The sequence below is a fragment of the Podarcis erhardii genome, assembly GCF_964252035.2.
Source record: "Podarcis erhardii genome assembly, chromosome: Z".
Taxonomy (NCBI): domain Eukaryota; kingdom Metazoa; phylum Chordata; class Lepidosauria; order Squamata; family Lacertidae; genus Podarcis; species Podarcis erhardii.
This window is the reverse complement of record NC_138504.1, coordinates 47,792,649-47,807,973: the sequence shown is the minus strand read 5'-3', so window position 1 is coordinate 47,807,973 and position 15,325 is coordinate 47,792,649. Positions and strand designations below refer to the sequence as shown.

General features: G+C 45.2%; 1 protein-coding gene and 1 long non-coding RNA gene across 4 annotated transcripts in view; one reads left to right on the top strand and one right to left on the bottom strand.

The window, feature by feature from the left end:
• The first annotated feature begins 3,601 nt into the window (after positions 1 to 3,601).
• LOC309333893 lies at positions 3,602 to 6,050 on the top strand. The gene is made up of 2 exons (XR_014152763.1): positions 3,602 to 3,696; positions 5,663 to 6,050. It is a non-coding gene; the product is annotated as an uncharacterized lncRNA (long non-coding RNA).
• A 5,008-nt stretch (positions 6,051 to 11,058) lies between these two features.
• The window catches only part of SH2D3C (SH2 domain containing 3C), a 78,564-nt gene continuing 74,297 nt past the window's right edge, over positions 11,059 to 15,325 (bottom strand). Inside the window, exons 11-12 of one of the 3 annotated variants that reach the window (XM_081847490.1) lie at positions 13,462 to 13,668; positions 11,059 to 12,459 (exon numbers count right to left, since the gene is read on the bottom strand). In XM_081847490.1, coding sequence (XP_081703616.1) covers positions 12,284 to 12,459; positions 13,462 to 13,668 — 383 coding nt within the window. In that variant the 3' untranslated portion in view covers positions 11,059 to 12,283. The remainder of the gene's footprint in view (positions 12,460 to 13,461; positions 13,669 to 15,325) is intronic. The other 2 variants (XM_081847492.1, XM_081847491.1) reach the window with 2 other exon arrangements.

The window sequence follows — 15,325 nt, the reverse complement described above, 5'->3', positions numbered from 1 at the left end:
CTGGAAAACTCAAGATCTACCCACACTGGAAGAGTGGCAGATGCAGCTGATGGACTATATGCAACTGGCCGAGATGACTGGCAGAATCCGAGACCTGGGAGAAGAGAAGATTGAAGAAGACTGGAAGAAATTTAAGATGTATCTTCAAAAACATTGTAATTTGGTTGAATGTTAAGAAGGATGCTAGATTATAAAAAATTGGCCACCACTAAATTAGATTTATTTGATGATAAGTGAGATTAAAGAAAATATAAAATTTTTTGGAAGAATTGCTAGAATATATTTGAATGAGTGGACACGAGATTGTAAACAAGTTGATAATTTGTTTGGAAAAACCTTTTAACGATGTAAATGGGAGCGGGAGATGCGAGGGAGTCCAAAGAAGTGATGAAACTATGTTTGTGACAGAAGTAAGATTGTTTATTATTTGTGCATTCATATTCAAAAACTTTAATAAATATTTATAAAAAAAATAAAAATAAAAGGCCAGGCAGGCACCCTACAAGCTAGCTATGGTGTCCATGCAGAGAGAGGCTGGTCAGCGGGACAGCCTTTGGTGTGGTGGGGACAGCCTATACAATTTTACTGAATGAGTGTCTCTAAGAATTTCCTGCCTGTCTACAAGTTAGGCCCCCTCTTGCAGCGAGTGTGCCCTGATGCCCTGGCATGAGTCTGCAGCGGAGAGGTGGGAACTGCTGTTGCTGCCTCTTGCCCTGGCTTAAATCTAAAAAGTTATAATATCCATTAGAGGCAGTGCTCAAGGTGAGCTCTGCTTCTCCTGCTCCTCCTTTGCAGATGAGGGAATGGTGAGGAGGGGTGCCCACCCATGTGGATGCGAGCCAGATGGTCCTGCTAACAGCTGGGGTAATCAACATAGGTGAGCAGGGAGAGGGGTGCCAGCCTCTGCCCAAATTGGGCTGCTGGCTTCGGCAGGGAGGGGGCTGGGGAGGGGGCATCAGCCGAAAGAAGCTTTTGGAGTGTTTTTTAGGCCTTTCCTCCAGGGTTATTTTGTTCCATTGGATGCCTCAGATGCCCCCTTTCTCTACTTTTGGGGCTTCCTTTTGGGGCTTTTGTATTTTTTTCTTAGGGGGTTCTCTTTTTGGGGGTTAGGTATGCCTATCCCTTTTATGGCCAGGTCTCCCCTATCTTGCTTCCCAAGGGTGGGTGGGCTTTGCTGGATTCCTTTAGGGATAGGTTCCAGGGTCTTCCTCCATCTCAGGCATTCACCCAAGTCTGGAAGAAAAGAAAGATTGGAGGTACAGCCATTGTTTTCAATGCAGCTAGTTTGTCCATAATGGAGAGTCTTCATTTATTCCAATGTTTTATATCCATATTTAGAGCTTTCCAAACTGTACAATAATTAAACTGATACAACTTATTTGTTCAAGTTTTGGGTAATTTGCACCCCCAGATATCTAAAACTCCCTAGCTATTGGAATCTTCAACATTGCTGTAAAAGTCTACTGCATATGAATGGGGTGGTATATGAAAAAACATTATCTCTGCTTTCTTAAAAGTATCGTGCAATCCTGAGACCCTGGAGAACTGTTCCAACTCTGTACATAGTATTTTTCCTGCTGTGATAGGGTTAGAGGTGCATAAAATTATATCCTCTGCAAAGAGGCCTGAATTTTGTTCATTTCTGTTTTCAACCACTCCTGTACGAGGAGGTCCCAGGGTAGTTTGGGCTTCTACCTGCTGGAGGACCAGAAGCATTTCCTTGTTTGTGGCTAATAGCATAGGGACAGAGCTCCCAATCTGGACAGTGGGGTTCCTCTGTTCCTGTGGAATGGGGGCTAAGGTTCCACAATGGTAGAGGCCCACCCTGGCTAAAGATTTAGGCACCGGCTAAATCTTATACCTGTTAAGCTCACCTGTTTCTACAATTCGGTGAGATAGGGGTTACAACAGCAACAAAGATCATCATCTAAAGAACAATTGCTATCTCAGGCTCTCACAGAGTGGAATCTAACCAAACTGCTTTTGGTTCTGGATCAATGTGGATCATTTATGGATATTTGCGTATTTATCTACTGCTTTTCCTCCCAAACTGATATTTTGTGTTGTTGCTTCCTATAAACTCTTGGTTCGTAAGCTGCTTTGGACTACTACTACTAATAATAATAATAATTTTTATTTATACCCTGCCCTTCCCGGCCAGAGCCGGGCTCAGGGCAGCTAATACCAATAAAATCACAGTAAAAACCCAATTTAAAATACAGGTTAAAATGCAATTTAAAATGCAGCCTCATTTTAAAAGTAGCCGATAAATCAAGACCATAAGGGGAGGGAAACATAAGGGTCAGACTGAGTCCAAACCAAAGGCCAGGCGGAACAGCTCTGTCTTGCAAGCCCTGCGGAAAGATGTCAAGTCCCGCAGGGCCCTGGTCTCTTGTGGCAGAGCGTTCCACCAAGTCAGGGCCAGTACTGAAAAGGCCCTGGCCCTAGTTGAGACCAATCTAACCACTTTGCGACCTGGGACCTCCAAAATGTCATTTGCAATGACAATGCAATGTACATTGTTCTACAAAACGCAATGTAAATGGGCAGTAGTACTGAAAATAAATATGTGATTTTGAAGGAGCCTCAGACTTTATTGGCATATCTAGTGAAATATATATTCAAGAGTAAGTCCCACTGAAGGCCATTGAATGGGCCTTAGTCATGGCTTATCTAAGCCCCATGGGGGGTACTGGGACCTTGACTAACTGGGGTGGCTTTTTCAGAGAATCTGCCTTTCTCCCTTCTCTCTTGCTGTCTATCACAGCATCCACTTGCATGTATGTTACTGTCTCTAAGTTGTCCAAAGATTTCATCCATTCCCCGGCTATAAATCCTTAACTTCTCAGCTGGCTTCTCTGTCTGCTTCGTGGGACAACGAAGCAGATCAGGAGAGTATCTAGACAGCACAATTTCCTACCTGCCATGTTGATAGGAATGCTGACACAAAAACCACAATTATCTAATCTGAGAGCACACTTACTGAACAACGTCCGGCAAGAAGTGGGCAATGGAATAGTGATGGTGTGAAGTTGTTTCCTGCTGTCTCTATGGTAACCCTGCGGAATGTGAGGAGGGGGCGAGGAGAATATTAGAATCAGAATCAGATGGTGTCATCATGGAAGGTGGAAGAGCAGCCTGGGGATGAGAAAAGGATGATCAGTTCACCCTTCCTGGTTGACCATTCATCTTCACAAAGGCTCCCTACACATTTTTAAACATAGTCACCTGAATTTTCCTTTGGAGTTTGTTACTATCTTCCATGGAGACGATGTTGTAAAAAGAGAATTGCACTCTGGAGATGGCCAGCTGAGAGGAAGTTGTAGGAAGTACTCAAACCCTACGGTTCCTGCCTTTGTAACTTATCCCCACAATATCAAAATAAGCTCCAATAGACAAGAGGGGAAGACTCAAAAGCAGCAGGTGCAGACCTTAGAGTACTCCAAGCAGGCTTGGGAAGGCACACCGCATAGAATGATTCCTGCCCTCCCCAGAGGAGGAGGAGACGAGTGGTGGTGATAGTGTCTCCCAACTGAGGGGAACAGAGGCAGCAGTGTGCAGAGGAAACAGGATGTCCCGGGAGGTGTGCTGTCTTGCAGGTGCAAAGACTGATGATGTGGTGTGGAAGTTGCCAAGTGTTATCAAGCCCACTGACCACTCCCGCTTCCTTCAGATTCATGTGGGTACAAATGGAAGGTGCCTAAAGAAGCCAGGGTGGCTATCTAAAGAACTTTTAACTGAGTTAAGATTAAAAAAGGATGTGTACAAAAAATGGAAAAGGGGGGAAACCACCAAAGAGGATTTCAAACAAATAGCCAGCACGTGTAGACACAAAGTCAGAAAAGCTAAAGCACAGAATGAACTCAGGCTTGCTAGAGAGGTTAAAAGCAACAAAAAAGGCTTTTATGGGTATGTTCGTAGCAAAAGGAAGAACAAAGAAACAGTGGGGTCACTCAGAGGAGAAGATGGTGAACTGCAAACAGGGGACACAGAAAGGGCTGAACTCCTCAATGCCTTCTTTGCCTCAGTCTTCTCCGATAAAGAAAACAATGCCCGACCTGAAGAATTTGGAGCAAATGATTCAGCAGAGGAAACATAGCCCAGAATAACTAAGGAGATAGTACAAGAATACTTGGCTAGTTTAGATGTATTCAAGTCTCCAGGGCCAGATGAACTGCATCCAAGAGTATTAAAAGAACTGGCAGATGTGATCTCAGAACCACTGGCAGTCATCTTTGAGAATTCCTGGAGAACAGGCGAAGTCCCGGCAGACTGGAGGAGGGCAAATGTTGTCCCTATTTTCAAAAAGGGGAAAAGAGAGGACCCAAATAATTACCGCCCAGTCAGTCTGACATCAATACCAGGGAAGATTCTGGAGCAGATCATTAAGCAAACAGTTTGTGAGCACCTAGAAAGGAATACTGTGATCACCAATAGTCAGCATGGATTTCTGAAAAATAAGTCATGTCAGACTAACCTGATCTCGTTTTTTGACAGAATTACAAGCCTGGTAGATGAAGGGAACGCAGTGGATGTAGCCTACCTTGATTTCAGCAAGGCATTTGACAAGGTGCCCCATGATATTCTTGTAAAGAAGCTGGTAAAATGCGGTCTTGACTATGCTACCACTCAGTGGATTTGTAACTGGCTGACTGACCGAACCCAAAGGGTGCTCATCAATGGTTCCTCTTCGTCCTGGAGAAGAGTGACTAGAGGGGTGCCACAGGGTTCTGTCTTGGGTCCGGTCTTATTCAACATCTTTATCAACGACTTGGATGATGGACTCAAGGGCATCCTGATCAAATTTGCAGATGACACCAAACTGGGAGGGGTGGCTAACGCCCCAGAGGACAGGATCACACTTCAAAACGACCTTGACAGATTAGAGAACTGGGCCAAAACAAACAAGATGAATTTTAATAGGGAGAAATGTAAAGTATTGCACTTGGGCAAAAAAAATGAGAGGCACAAATACAAGATGGGTGACACCTGGCTTGAGAGCAGTACATGTGAAAAATGAGCCAACAGTGTGACGCGGCAGCTAAAAAAGCCAATGCAATTCTGGGCTGCATCAATAGGAGTATTGCATCTAGATCAAGGGAAGTAATAGTGCCACTGTATTCTGCTCTGGTCAGACCTCACCTGGAGTACTGTGTCCAGTTCTGGGCACCACAGTTCAAGAAGGACACTGACAAACTGGAACGTGTCCAGAGGAGGGCAACCAAAATGGTCAAAGGCCTGGAAACGATGCCTTATGAAGAACGGCTAAGGGAGCTGGGCATGTTTAGCCTGGAGAAGAGGAGGTTAAGGGGTGATATGATAGCCATGTTCAAATATATAAAAGGATGTCACATAGAGGAGGGAGAAAGGTTGTTTTCTGCTGCTCCAGAGAAGCGGACACGGAGCAATGGTTCCAAACTACAAGAAAAAAGATTCCACCTAAACATTAGGAAGAACTTCCTGACAGTAAGAGCTGTTCGACAGTGGAATTTGCTGCCAAGGAGTGTGGTGGAGTCTCCTTCTTTGGAGGTCTTTAAGCAGAGGCTTGACAACCATATGTCAGGAGTGCTCTGATGGTGTTTCCTGCTTGGCAGGGGGTTGGACTCGATGGCCCTTGTGGTCTCTTCCAACTCTATGATTCTATGATTCTATGAAATGATAGTGCCACACAGAGCCTTTAACATATAGCACGGGACTATGAGACTCTGGGCACAGAGTTGAAGAGCCTTGGGGCACAGGTGGTCTTTTCATCACTCCTTCCTGTTGAAGGTCGTGGCCCAGGAAGAGAGAGGGGCTGTGTTGTGAGGCACCCACTGTGTGTCCCGAACCTCACTTGCCAATGCTATAAAGGCATCAAGGAGGACAAGGAACACAGCTTTGAGGCCGTGTGGCATGACAAAAGCCACCAGAGCAAATATTACCTCCTCAACAAACAAACCAAGGTGTTTATCCCCTGAGTACTGCTGGGATTATAAAATTGTCATCCCCAGCAAGATAAGAAATGTCAGGTTATCCTGGATGCCAAAAAAATATGAAGAAGTTAGAAGTAACTTATGACTCTGTGGCCCTCCTAAAATCACACCTAAAACTAAACTGGAGATAAAAAAGATAGCTTCCAAACAGCTACTCATCTTCACGTTACCTGCACTGCTCTCCATGTCTATTGTACAAGAATGCAGAATGTATCATATCCTAAGAAGAAATCAGAAGGTCTGCAAGAGAGGCTACACACTGGGCTGCCTTCCCCTTCTATAGAAGGAGCCCCTTTCTCACCTTGTGGCTGGCTGGCTGCCTCCCTGACCTAGCTGTGCTCTGGTGTCCAGGCAGAGAGGTGGATGCTGGTCAGCAGAACAGGCTCTGTGACCTCAGTGAGTAGCTAAGGGAGGCATTGTGAGCTACAAGCTAGCTATGGTGTCTGGGCAGAGAGAGGCTGGTCAGCGGGACAGCCTTTGGTGGGGACAGCCTATGCAATTTTACTGAATGAGACTCCTAAGGCCAGGCTGCTGTTGTTGCACCACCAGCACCAGGTAGAGATGCAGGCCCCTGAATGAGTGTCTCTAAGACTTACCTGCCTGCCTGCCTACAAGTTAGGCCCCCTCTTGCAGCGAGTGTGCCCTGATGCCCTGGTGTCAGTCTGCAGCGGAGAGGTGGGAACTGCTGTTGCTGCCTCTTGCCTTGCCTTAAAGCTTAAAAGTTAGAATATCCATTAGAGGCAGTGCTCAAGGTGAGCTCTGCTCCTCCTTTGCAGATGGAATGGTGAGAGAGGGTGCCCACCCATGTGGATGTGAGCCAGATTAGCAAGGCCTCTGCTCAAATCCTCCATACCACAATCCAACAGGAAGATTTCAGCCTCATTGCCGTCCCCTGGCTTGGTTTCTCCACCTACAGCACTACATTCCCTCAGCTTGTCCAGGGGACACCCAAAGGAGCCATGTTGGGTTGTCCTCCCCCCACTCCCAGGTCCTTAGGATGCTGAGACCAAACCAATGAGCGAGTCTGATATGGGGACGTTTTGCCTGAGGGTGCGTCTTGAATTGGGGATGGCGCCAGGTCAGGGTGAACAAGAGTGCCATCAACAGGGACAGGATTGGGTGAGACACATAAGGGGGAGGGTCATATTCTTCAGGATCAGAAAGTACTGGGGGCGGGGGCAGAGGGTTTATGCAAAGGAGCCTTTTCTAAGACTGACAAACTTACAAGGCTTCGTCAAAGCAGGTTTCAACATCAAATCATGAAACAATTCTCCATAGTCATGTTCCATCCCTTTTCCCAGTGTTTCTAAGGAACTCCAAAAATTACAAAATAATGCTGCGATCTATCATTCCGAATTCAGGCCAAACAACAAGTTCACTGAGGTCATAAAGGGGCCATTCCTGCTGGCAAAATTGCTTTAATTTTTGCTTGGTCAAGTTGCCCCCCAGCCCTCCCACCACAATGGACCAATTATTTAGTGGAATTGTACCCATCCGTGCCACCCATCCTTGCCCCTTCGGGGGAAGTAGCCAGCCCTCGCCCACCCACCCTGCACCCATCCCTGGGTGGTAGATCACTGCTGTTTTTGATATTGGATCATAGATCACAGGATACTTGAAGTTGGACGTGCCTGCTGTATTGGAACGCCTCACATACCATTGGCGACTAATCAAAGGCATCTCCAAAAAAGATACCTTTGATACAATCTGGTCTCCCCTTTTCTCTTTTATTGAAGAAGAACAGGATATTTTAATGCCTTCATCACAGAGGTGTCTGTGGAGGGGATATATTCATTGAAAACGTTAGCTTTTTTCCGTTTCTTTTTCAAAAAAGCCTACCTGTTTGTTAAGTCTGGCACCAGAGGTCCTTCTCCAAATAGGCTTAATAAAATGTAGGCTTAATAAGCTGCCACGTGACTGGGTTGCCCAGAGAGACACGTTTTAGACATTTAAATATATATACCAGTATATATTTCCCAGAATTTTAACTGATTTTATATGTACTATTTTTGTATTTTTACTGTTGCTACGATAATTGCTTTTGTTTCTGATGTTTTTGATATAAAGTAATTCCCAAGACTTCACAGGGATATGGGAATCTAATCCATGTGTGCTACTTTGTCAACCTCTGGATCTGTTTTCCAGAAAGTAGCTGAGTCATGAGTCTATGATGCAGCAATTAACTTCTCATCAATTCAATCTTGTCGCAGGAAAGATCATTCAGTTTGTACAATCATTCAGTTTGTACAAACTCTGACACACTCACACTACGCTTCTGTTATAAATTCAGCCATAATCTCTTGAGCATACCAGCACATACACAGGAGCCCTGCCCAGTTGCTATGCCAACCCTGATGGTCCTAGACAGAAGACCATCAAGGTCACAAAGGACTTGCATATGGAGTGGATTCAACAGGGACTGGAACAAAGGACAATGATCAGCTCTTCCCTCTGGGGGCAGGAAACTGCAAACTCCCCTTTGTCCTCTGGAAATGATTCATGGGGAGGGGGAAAGGAGGAACCAGCCAGGTGACAAGATACTCAGGTTACCTCCACAACTCCTCCCTCAACCCCTCCTTTTTGTGATGTGTCACTGATGTAGTTGCGATGTGGTTCTAGGGGGTGTAGTTTGGGGGATTAGTAACTAATAAAAGTTGGGGTCTTCTTTTGTTATGGGCTTCCATTTTGTTTCACCTGGTGGCAGGTGGGAGTCCTGTTGCGACAGTCTTCAATAAAGACCAAGCCTACTGGCTGCTGTTTTGCTCTGGTATTCCTGGCTGGTGTCCTTGTTTTTTGTCCAAGGGAGCCCTCGGATTTCTCCGTTAACAATCTCAACGCCTGTTTCTTTTTTCCTTAATTTAATTTTCATTTTCCTTCTTTAGGGACAACCATTCCATAGCTAAAGATGACATATCTAGCTTTCCCAACAAGAGATTTCTTCATATCTAAACACCCTTTGTCAAACTAAGGTTTAGACATGTGGGGGTGGGGGTGTTTAGTGGTTATTACATAAGAATTTTGCAGATATGTAATTAGGTTCTGATATGAATGTAAAACATATTCTGGTGATCTTACAGGGAGTCTCTTAAAATGAGGCAGATCAGTGGCGTAGCGTGGAGGGTGCGGGGGGGCCGGCCGCACCGGGCGCAACATCTGGGGGTTAGGGTTAGGGGGCGCAAATCCACGGGTTAGGGGGCGCAAATCCACGGGTTAGGGAGCGCAAATTACTTGCCTTGCCCCGGGTGCTGACAACCCACGCTACGTCACTGAGGCAGATTTCCAAGTATACCAGGTGGAATGAGGCCTGCTCTAATTTAGCAATCCCACTGACACAAGCAAATCTTAAATCAGCCTCCAATCTTAACCCTGGTTCACAGTCAGCATATAAACCTTGCGCCTTAAGATTTAAGATTACAATTAAAGGAAAGTGATCACTTTCAGTACTTACAGCCTTCTTAAAACTTGGCACCAGATTTAATAGATTATGAGATACCATTATGTGGTCGATTGTTGATGCCCCCATGCCTGATGTATATGTGAATTCACCATATTTATCTCCCTCAATGCTCCCCCCTCCCACATTCAATATCACCAAATCTGTTTACCATTTATAGATGAGACATTCACCAAAATGTTTCTAAATCACATAATCATTGGGGCCCAGTCTGGCATCAATCAATCAATCAATCAATCAATCAATCAATATATATTACGGCAAACAGCCAGTATAGTCTGGCATTAAAGTCACCTTCCAAAATCACAGATGCTTCTGGGAAAATATTTTGTACAAAAACTAATATTGCTATTTTGTTCTTCTGTTTTCATATCTTAGCTCAATACATTCTGTTACTTCATGTCTATTTTAAGCCTCCTATTACACTGCATGAAATTTGTATCAGGGTGGACAATCTTTTAAATTTCCATCCTAAAAATAATAATAAAAAATCATTCTCAAAAATCTGCGTTTGAAAACTCTGGGGGGGATGGGGACGGGACTAAGAGAACACTGCCATCAATTGGCCAATAATTTGAACTGCAGTGCTGAGGTTTAAAAAACCCCTCTCTTCTGGGGGTGGTCAAACTGCTGTTAGCAGCACCAAAATAACCTCCCTATGGTGCAAGCCTGGGCAGTATGTATGGAGGCTGTGGGCTGTCGATACGACAAGTCTACCCCCTTGGCCTTGCTGATGTGGTCCAATGGAAAGCAGAGCAATGTTTGGCACCAGCTTGGCTGCAGCCGTTGAGGGAGGGAGGCGTACAAGGCACCACCCAACTATCTTACAGAGTTCACTGTAGATTTATGTAGAGTTTACTCCTTAGGCATTTCTTCTCCCGAAGATATCCCACAAGGGAGGCTTAGGATCAGAGTTTTCCTCCCTCTCCCATACGGGCTCCCTTCCCAGGCTGATGAGTCCAATTTGCCCCTCACTTCCCTCTACAGCACATGCAGAAACCGCTTTCTTGACCGTTGGACACACTTTTGGTCTCATCCACTCAGTCCACCAGAGCCTGTCTTCACATGAAGGGAAAGTCCCTAATTCACCAAGGGTTTGAGATCAAATGCACGTGTACAAATAGCAGGGAGCAATTCTAACCTTATTCCCTCCAGCCTTTATGGTTTTTAATTGGGAGGGTGGTTAGATATGTCAGTGGACTTAGTTATACAGTGCTCCCTTGGGTTACATACGCTTCAGGTTACATACGCTTCTGGTTACAGACTCCGCTAACCCAGAAATAGTGCTTCAGGTTAAGAACTTTGCTTCAGGATGAGAACAGAAATCGTGCTCCGGCGGCGCGGCGGCAGCAGGAGGCCCCATTAGCTAAAGTGGTGCTTCAGGGTAAGAATAGTTTCAGGTTAAGAACGGACCTCCGGAACAAATTAAGTACTTAACCTGAGGTACCACTGTACTCATCTTTTAAGCAGGATGAGTTGGACTTGTTCAAATTAAATACATTGCCAGATGAGAAATACTCATTTCTGTGTTGCTGTTATTTTTAAAATGTCTTTTAAATATTTTACTGTGTAAGTCGCTTATGGGCACTTGAGTACAGAAGTGCAATTTAAAAACAATAAAGAAATAAAATAATTTGAAAAAAATCTACGAAAGAACATTTCTTGAAGAAAAAAAGCATAAAAGTTTATTGTATGCAAAAATCAAGAGAAGACACTCCATGGTATATGTACATTAATTTACAAGAAAAAAAATATAAAGAGGCAAGTAATTATTTACAAGATGTCCCTTTTGAGTACAAATACACACATACACTCACACTCCCAACGTGGATCTTTTTATTTACAAGCAGAAAAAGGCCCCGAAACAAACAAACCCTGAAGCAAAGCCAAATAAAACAAAATTTTAAGATGTTAAAAGGTGGAAATGGGGACTCGGGCATATTATAAGCTTCAGGGGAGAGAGGCATATGTGAGGGTCTGTCTACACATTATGAGGAATGCTGAATGTAATGACATATCACTAGTTGCTTTTACCAAATGTTGGAGAGTGGTGGGCGGGACGATGGTCAGCAGCAGCCATGTGTTCCTCATTATGTGTAATTAAAAACCCCTAAGTCCCTTAATTTGATAAATACCTGGAGTTGTGGCCTTGAAGAAACCCCGTGCTTAACTTACTGGACCCAGGAACAGCTGTGAACATTCAAAATAGGGAGTCAGCACTGACTGGATATTCCAGGAGCCTTTTTGCCTTCATTAATTTTGATGGAGGACAAAACAAAGAGCTGATGAGAGACTGGCCATTCTAGATTATACTTCAACAGCAAGGTAGCAAGGGGACCAGATTTCTGCTCTGGACTCAAATGCAATTGTGAGGTGTAAAGGTCCGTTTTGACCAGGTGCAAGTTGATGCAAGGTTCTACCTCATACTGATGAGTTTTTGAACCAACCATGAACCGCGCTATAGGCCTTAAATGCTATTTACTCTGGCTATTAAACCAATCTGAGCAAAGCATCCTTCATACACTGCTTGAAAAGGCGCCTGTGGTAGGTGAGAGGAGCCATGTCACTGCCAACCTTTAAAAGGAGGAAGCCAGCCCTGTACAGATCGTATGCTGATTGTCAGTAACTCATGCAGGAAAAGGCCCATTTTACTACAGCCAACTTCTGGCTTGGCTACTTTGTTCTTAAGATGTTTTTATGGGCAGAAACCAACCACGGGGCTTCCCCATGCCCAGCCTGAGATTTACTTCCCACAATGGCAACATCCTACCAAGGCTGATGTAGAGAGGAATGTGCTAGCAGCTCTCTGCACCCTGATCTTCCCTTGCTGTTCGTGCCCAGAGCTCACATTGTTGGGCTACAGCTCACTAGATCGCACTGCCGGTTCCAGTTTGTGGGACAATGCTGTTAGAACCTTGTTGAACTTCTCATAGCGCTCACTCTGGCTGCTCTCGGCCCCTCGGCTGCCCCACAGGAGGCGCAGCTGGAACTCTGTGCTGAAGATCTCAAGCAGCTCTGGCTGAGGCTGGAAGCCTGTAATGAAAGAACAAGTGTGCTTGTAGAGAAACTGTTGGATAATGCCTTGATAGACAAAGCCTATGATTCTATGGGAGCAGCCGTGGAGACCACATAACACCGGTCTTGACAGACCTGCATTGGCTCCCAGTACGTTTCCGAGCACAATTCAAAGTGTTGCTGCTGACCTTTAAAGCCCTAAACAGCCTCAATCCAGTATACCTGAAGGAGCGTCTCCACCCCCATCGTTCTACCCGGACACTGAGGTCCAGCTCCGAGGGCCTTCTGGCGGTTCCCTCCCTGCGAGAAGCCAAGTTACAGGGAACCAGGCAGAGGGCCTTCTCGGTGGTGGCACCCGCCCTGTGGAACGCCCTCCCACCAGATGTCAAAGAGAACAACAACTACCAGACTTTTAGAAGACATCTGAAGGCAGCCCTGTTTAGGGAAGCTTTTAATGTTTAACAGACTACTGTATTTGAATACTTTGTTGGAAGCCGCCCAGAGTGGCTGGGGGAACCCAGCCAGATGGGCGGGGTATAAATAATAAATTATTATTATTATTATTATTATTATTATTATTGTTGTTGTTGTTTCTAATTCAAAGAGAGAAACCACATGGGAATGCTTAAGGGTCTGAGGCCACAAATATTTCTTATTTTGACAACAACTTCTGGTTGGTACCCATATAAATATGGGGATTGTTGTTGTTTTGCACCCCCTTTTGACACCTGTAGGGTGAAACCGCCTGTACCACCCTAACTCCAGCACTGACAGTGGTGATCCAGGAGGACCCCAAACATATTGCTACTCAAGGCAAAGGAGAAGATGCCACCGTCCCCTGCTACACTCTGCATGCAGAAGCCAAGTTGACAGGCAGATCAATCTTAGTTCAACATTGGCATCATAATGCCTGAAGGCTACAGGCTAGTTTAGGGAGTGCAGAACAGGCCACGGGGCACACACTGCTCTGTCTTCCCAACATGCTCGTAGCTGAGCTTTGTTCCACATGGCCTTCCTTACCCTGCAGCTTCATCTCTGCGTTGGTGTGGTACAGTCCGCCATGATGAGCCACCATTCGTGCCGCTTCCAGGTGGGCCATGACTACCTCCACACCATTGTCCAAGTTTTCCCAGGGCTCGGGGTTTTCTGGAACTGCTGCGTCCCGTTCCAGAAGTGTGATGAGGGGCACTATGTGTGGGAAGGTAGTGTTGGACAATGGGGGGCCTTCTGGAAGAAGAAAACAAAAGGATTTATTTATATGAGGAGATGAGCTGTCAATGCATATCTTGCCCTGCATCATTTCCTTTTGACTAGCTGGAGCCCTTCAGAAATACTCTGTTTACAAGTTTGAGGTTCCTGGTCTGCACTATACTAATCCGGCTATGCCCACCAACCCTTCCCTGGCAATATTAAAGAAATTGTACTGCATTAGTCAGACCTCACCTGGAGTACTATGGCCAGTTCTGGGCACTATGCTTAAAGAAAAATTTAAAAGTGGTTTAGAGGAGGATAGTGATGATGGTCTAGATTCTAGAAAGCTGCTGCTCATCAGAGCAGATAATGCTGGACACCATGGGCCTGGCATAAAGCAGCTTCCCATGGTTCTATGTCTCTCGCATGCAAATTCTTTGCTATGCACCCTGGACCACAGCACAGAATTAAAAGCAAAACCTTCACTGGAGGTTTTTAGGCAGAGGTTGGCTGGCCATCTGTCATGGATCCTTTAGCTGAGATTTCTTCGTTGCAGGTGGTTGGAATAGGTGATCCTTGGGGTCCCTTCCAATTCTACAATTCTATGAAATATTTGCTAATGCTCACACAAACAACACTAGACAGATAAATATACAAGGCTAGTTTCTACATGGTGCCTAGAGAATAACTTGCACCTAAATACTAGCAAGACAAAGGAGATGGTGTTGGACTTTCGGAGGAAGAGAGGGGAACTAGCCATGTTGTATACCGGGTGTGTGGGGTGTGTGGAGAGAGTCTCTTCCTTTAAATTCCTGGGAGTTTGCCTAGTGAAGACCTCTCTTGGAAAAACAATATAACTCAGGTGGTTAAGAAGGCCCAACAGAGACTCCATTTCCGCAGGGTCTTGCAAAAGAACAATGTTAAACAACAATTGATGACCTCCTTTTACCGGTCCACGATAGAAAGTGTCCTCTCATATTGTATCACAGTGTGGTACGTTGGCTTGACAGCCACGGAAAGAAAGTTTTTACAGAGGGTGGTGAACACAGCACATGATAACATGGGCTGTCCCCTGAGCCCGCTAGATGACATCACAAGGGATCATTGCCTTAGGAGAATGAGAAGAATTCTCAGGGACGATTCACACCCCGGCCAACACCTCTTTAATCTTCTACCCTTGGGCAGGATTATATATAAGTATAATCAGTTGTACCAACAGGCTAAAAAACAGTTTCTATCCGTGGGCTGTTAGGCTGCTGAATGGAAAATAATATAGTGCAACTGACTTTCAGGGCTGGTGTGTTGTGTGACAAGCACACAGAGTGCAATGAGATTGAGTGTTTGTGGGGGGCGGGGAGGGAGGCTTGGTTAATTTCATTGTATGCAGGTTGTACATTGACAATAAAGCTATTATTATTATTAGTTTCAAAACTTAAGCATTTCTTTCATTTTGCTATCTGAGGCAAAAGACATGATGGCACTCTACTCCAAGGCATATACAGAAGCCAACTGGACTGGTAGTTGAACCTTACTCCAGTACTGCTGAAAGGACTGTGCCTTCCAGGGGCAGGCTGCATTGTACTCCTAGCTCAGTCCACTCCCCGCCCCTTAGCAACTGCTGCCTGAGACAGCTGCCTCACTTTGCCTCATCATAGAGCCGGCCATGTCTGTTAAGTAACAAACACAACATGTG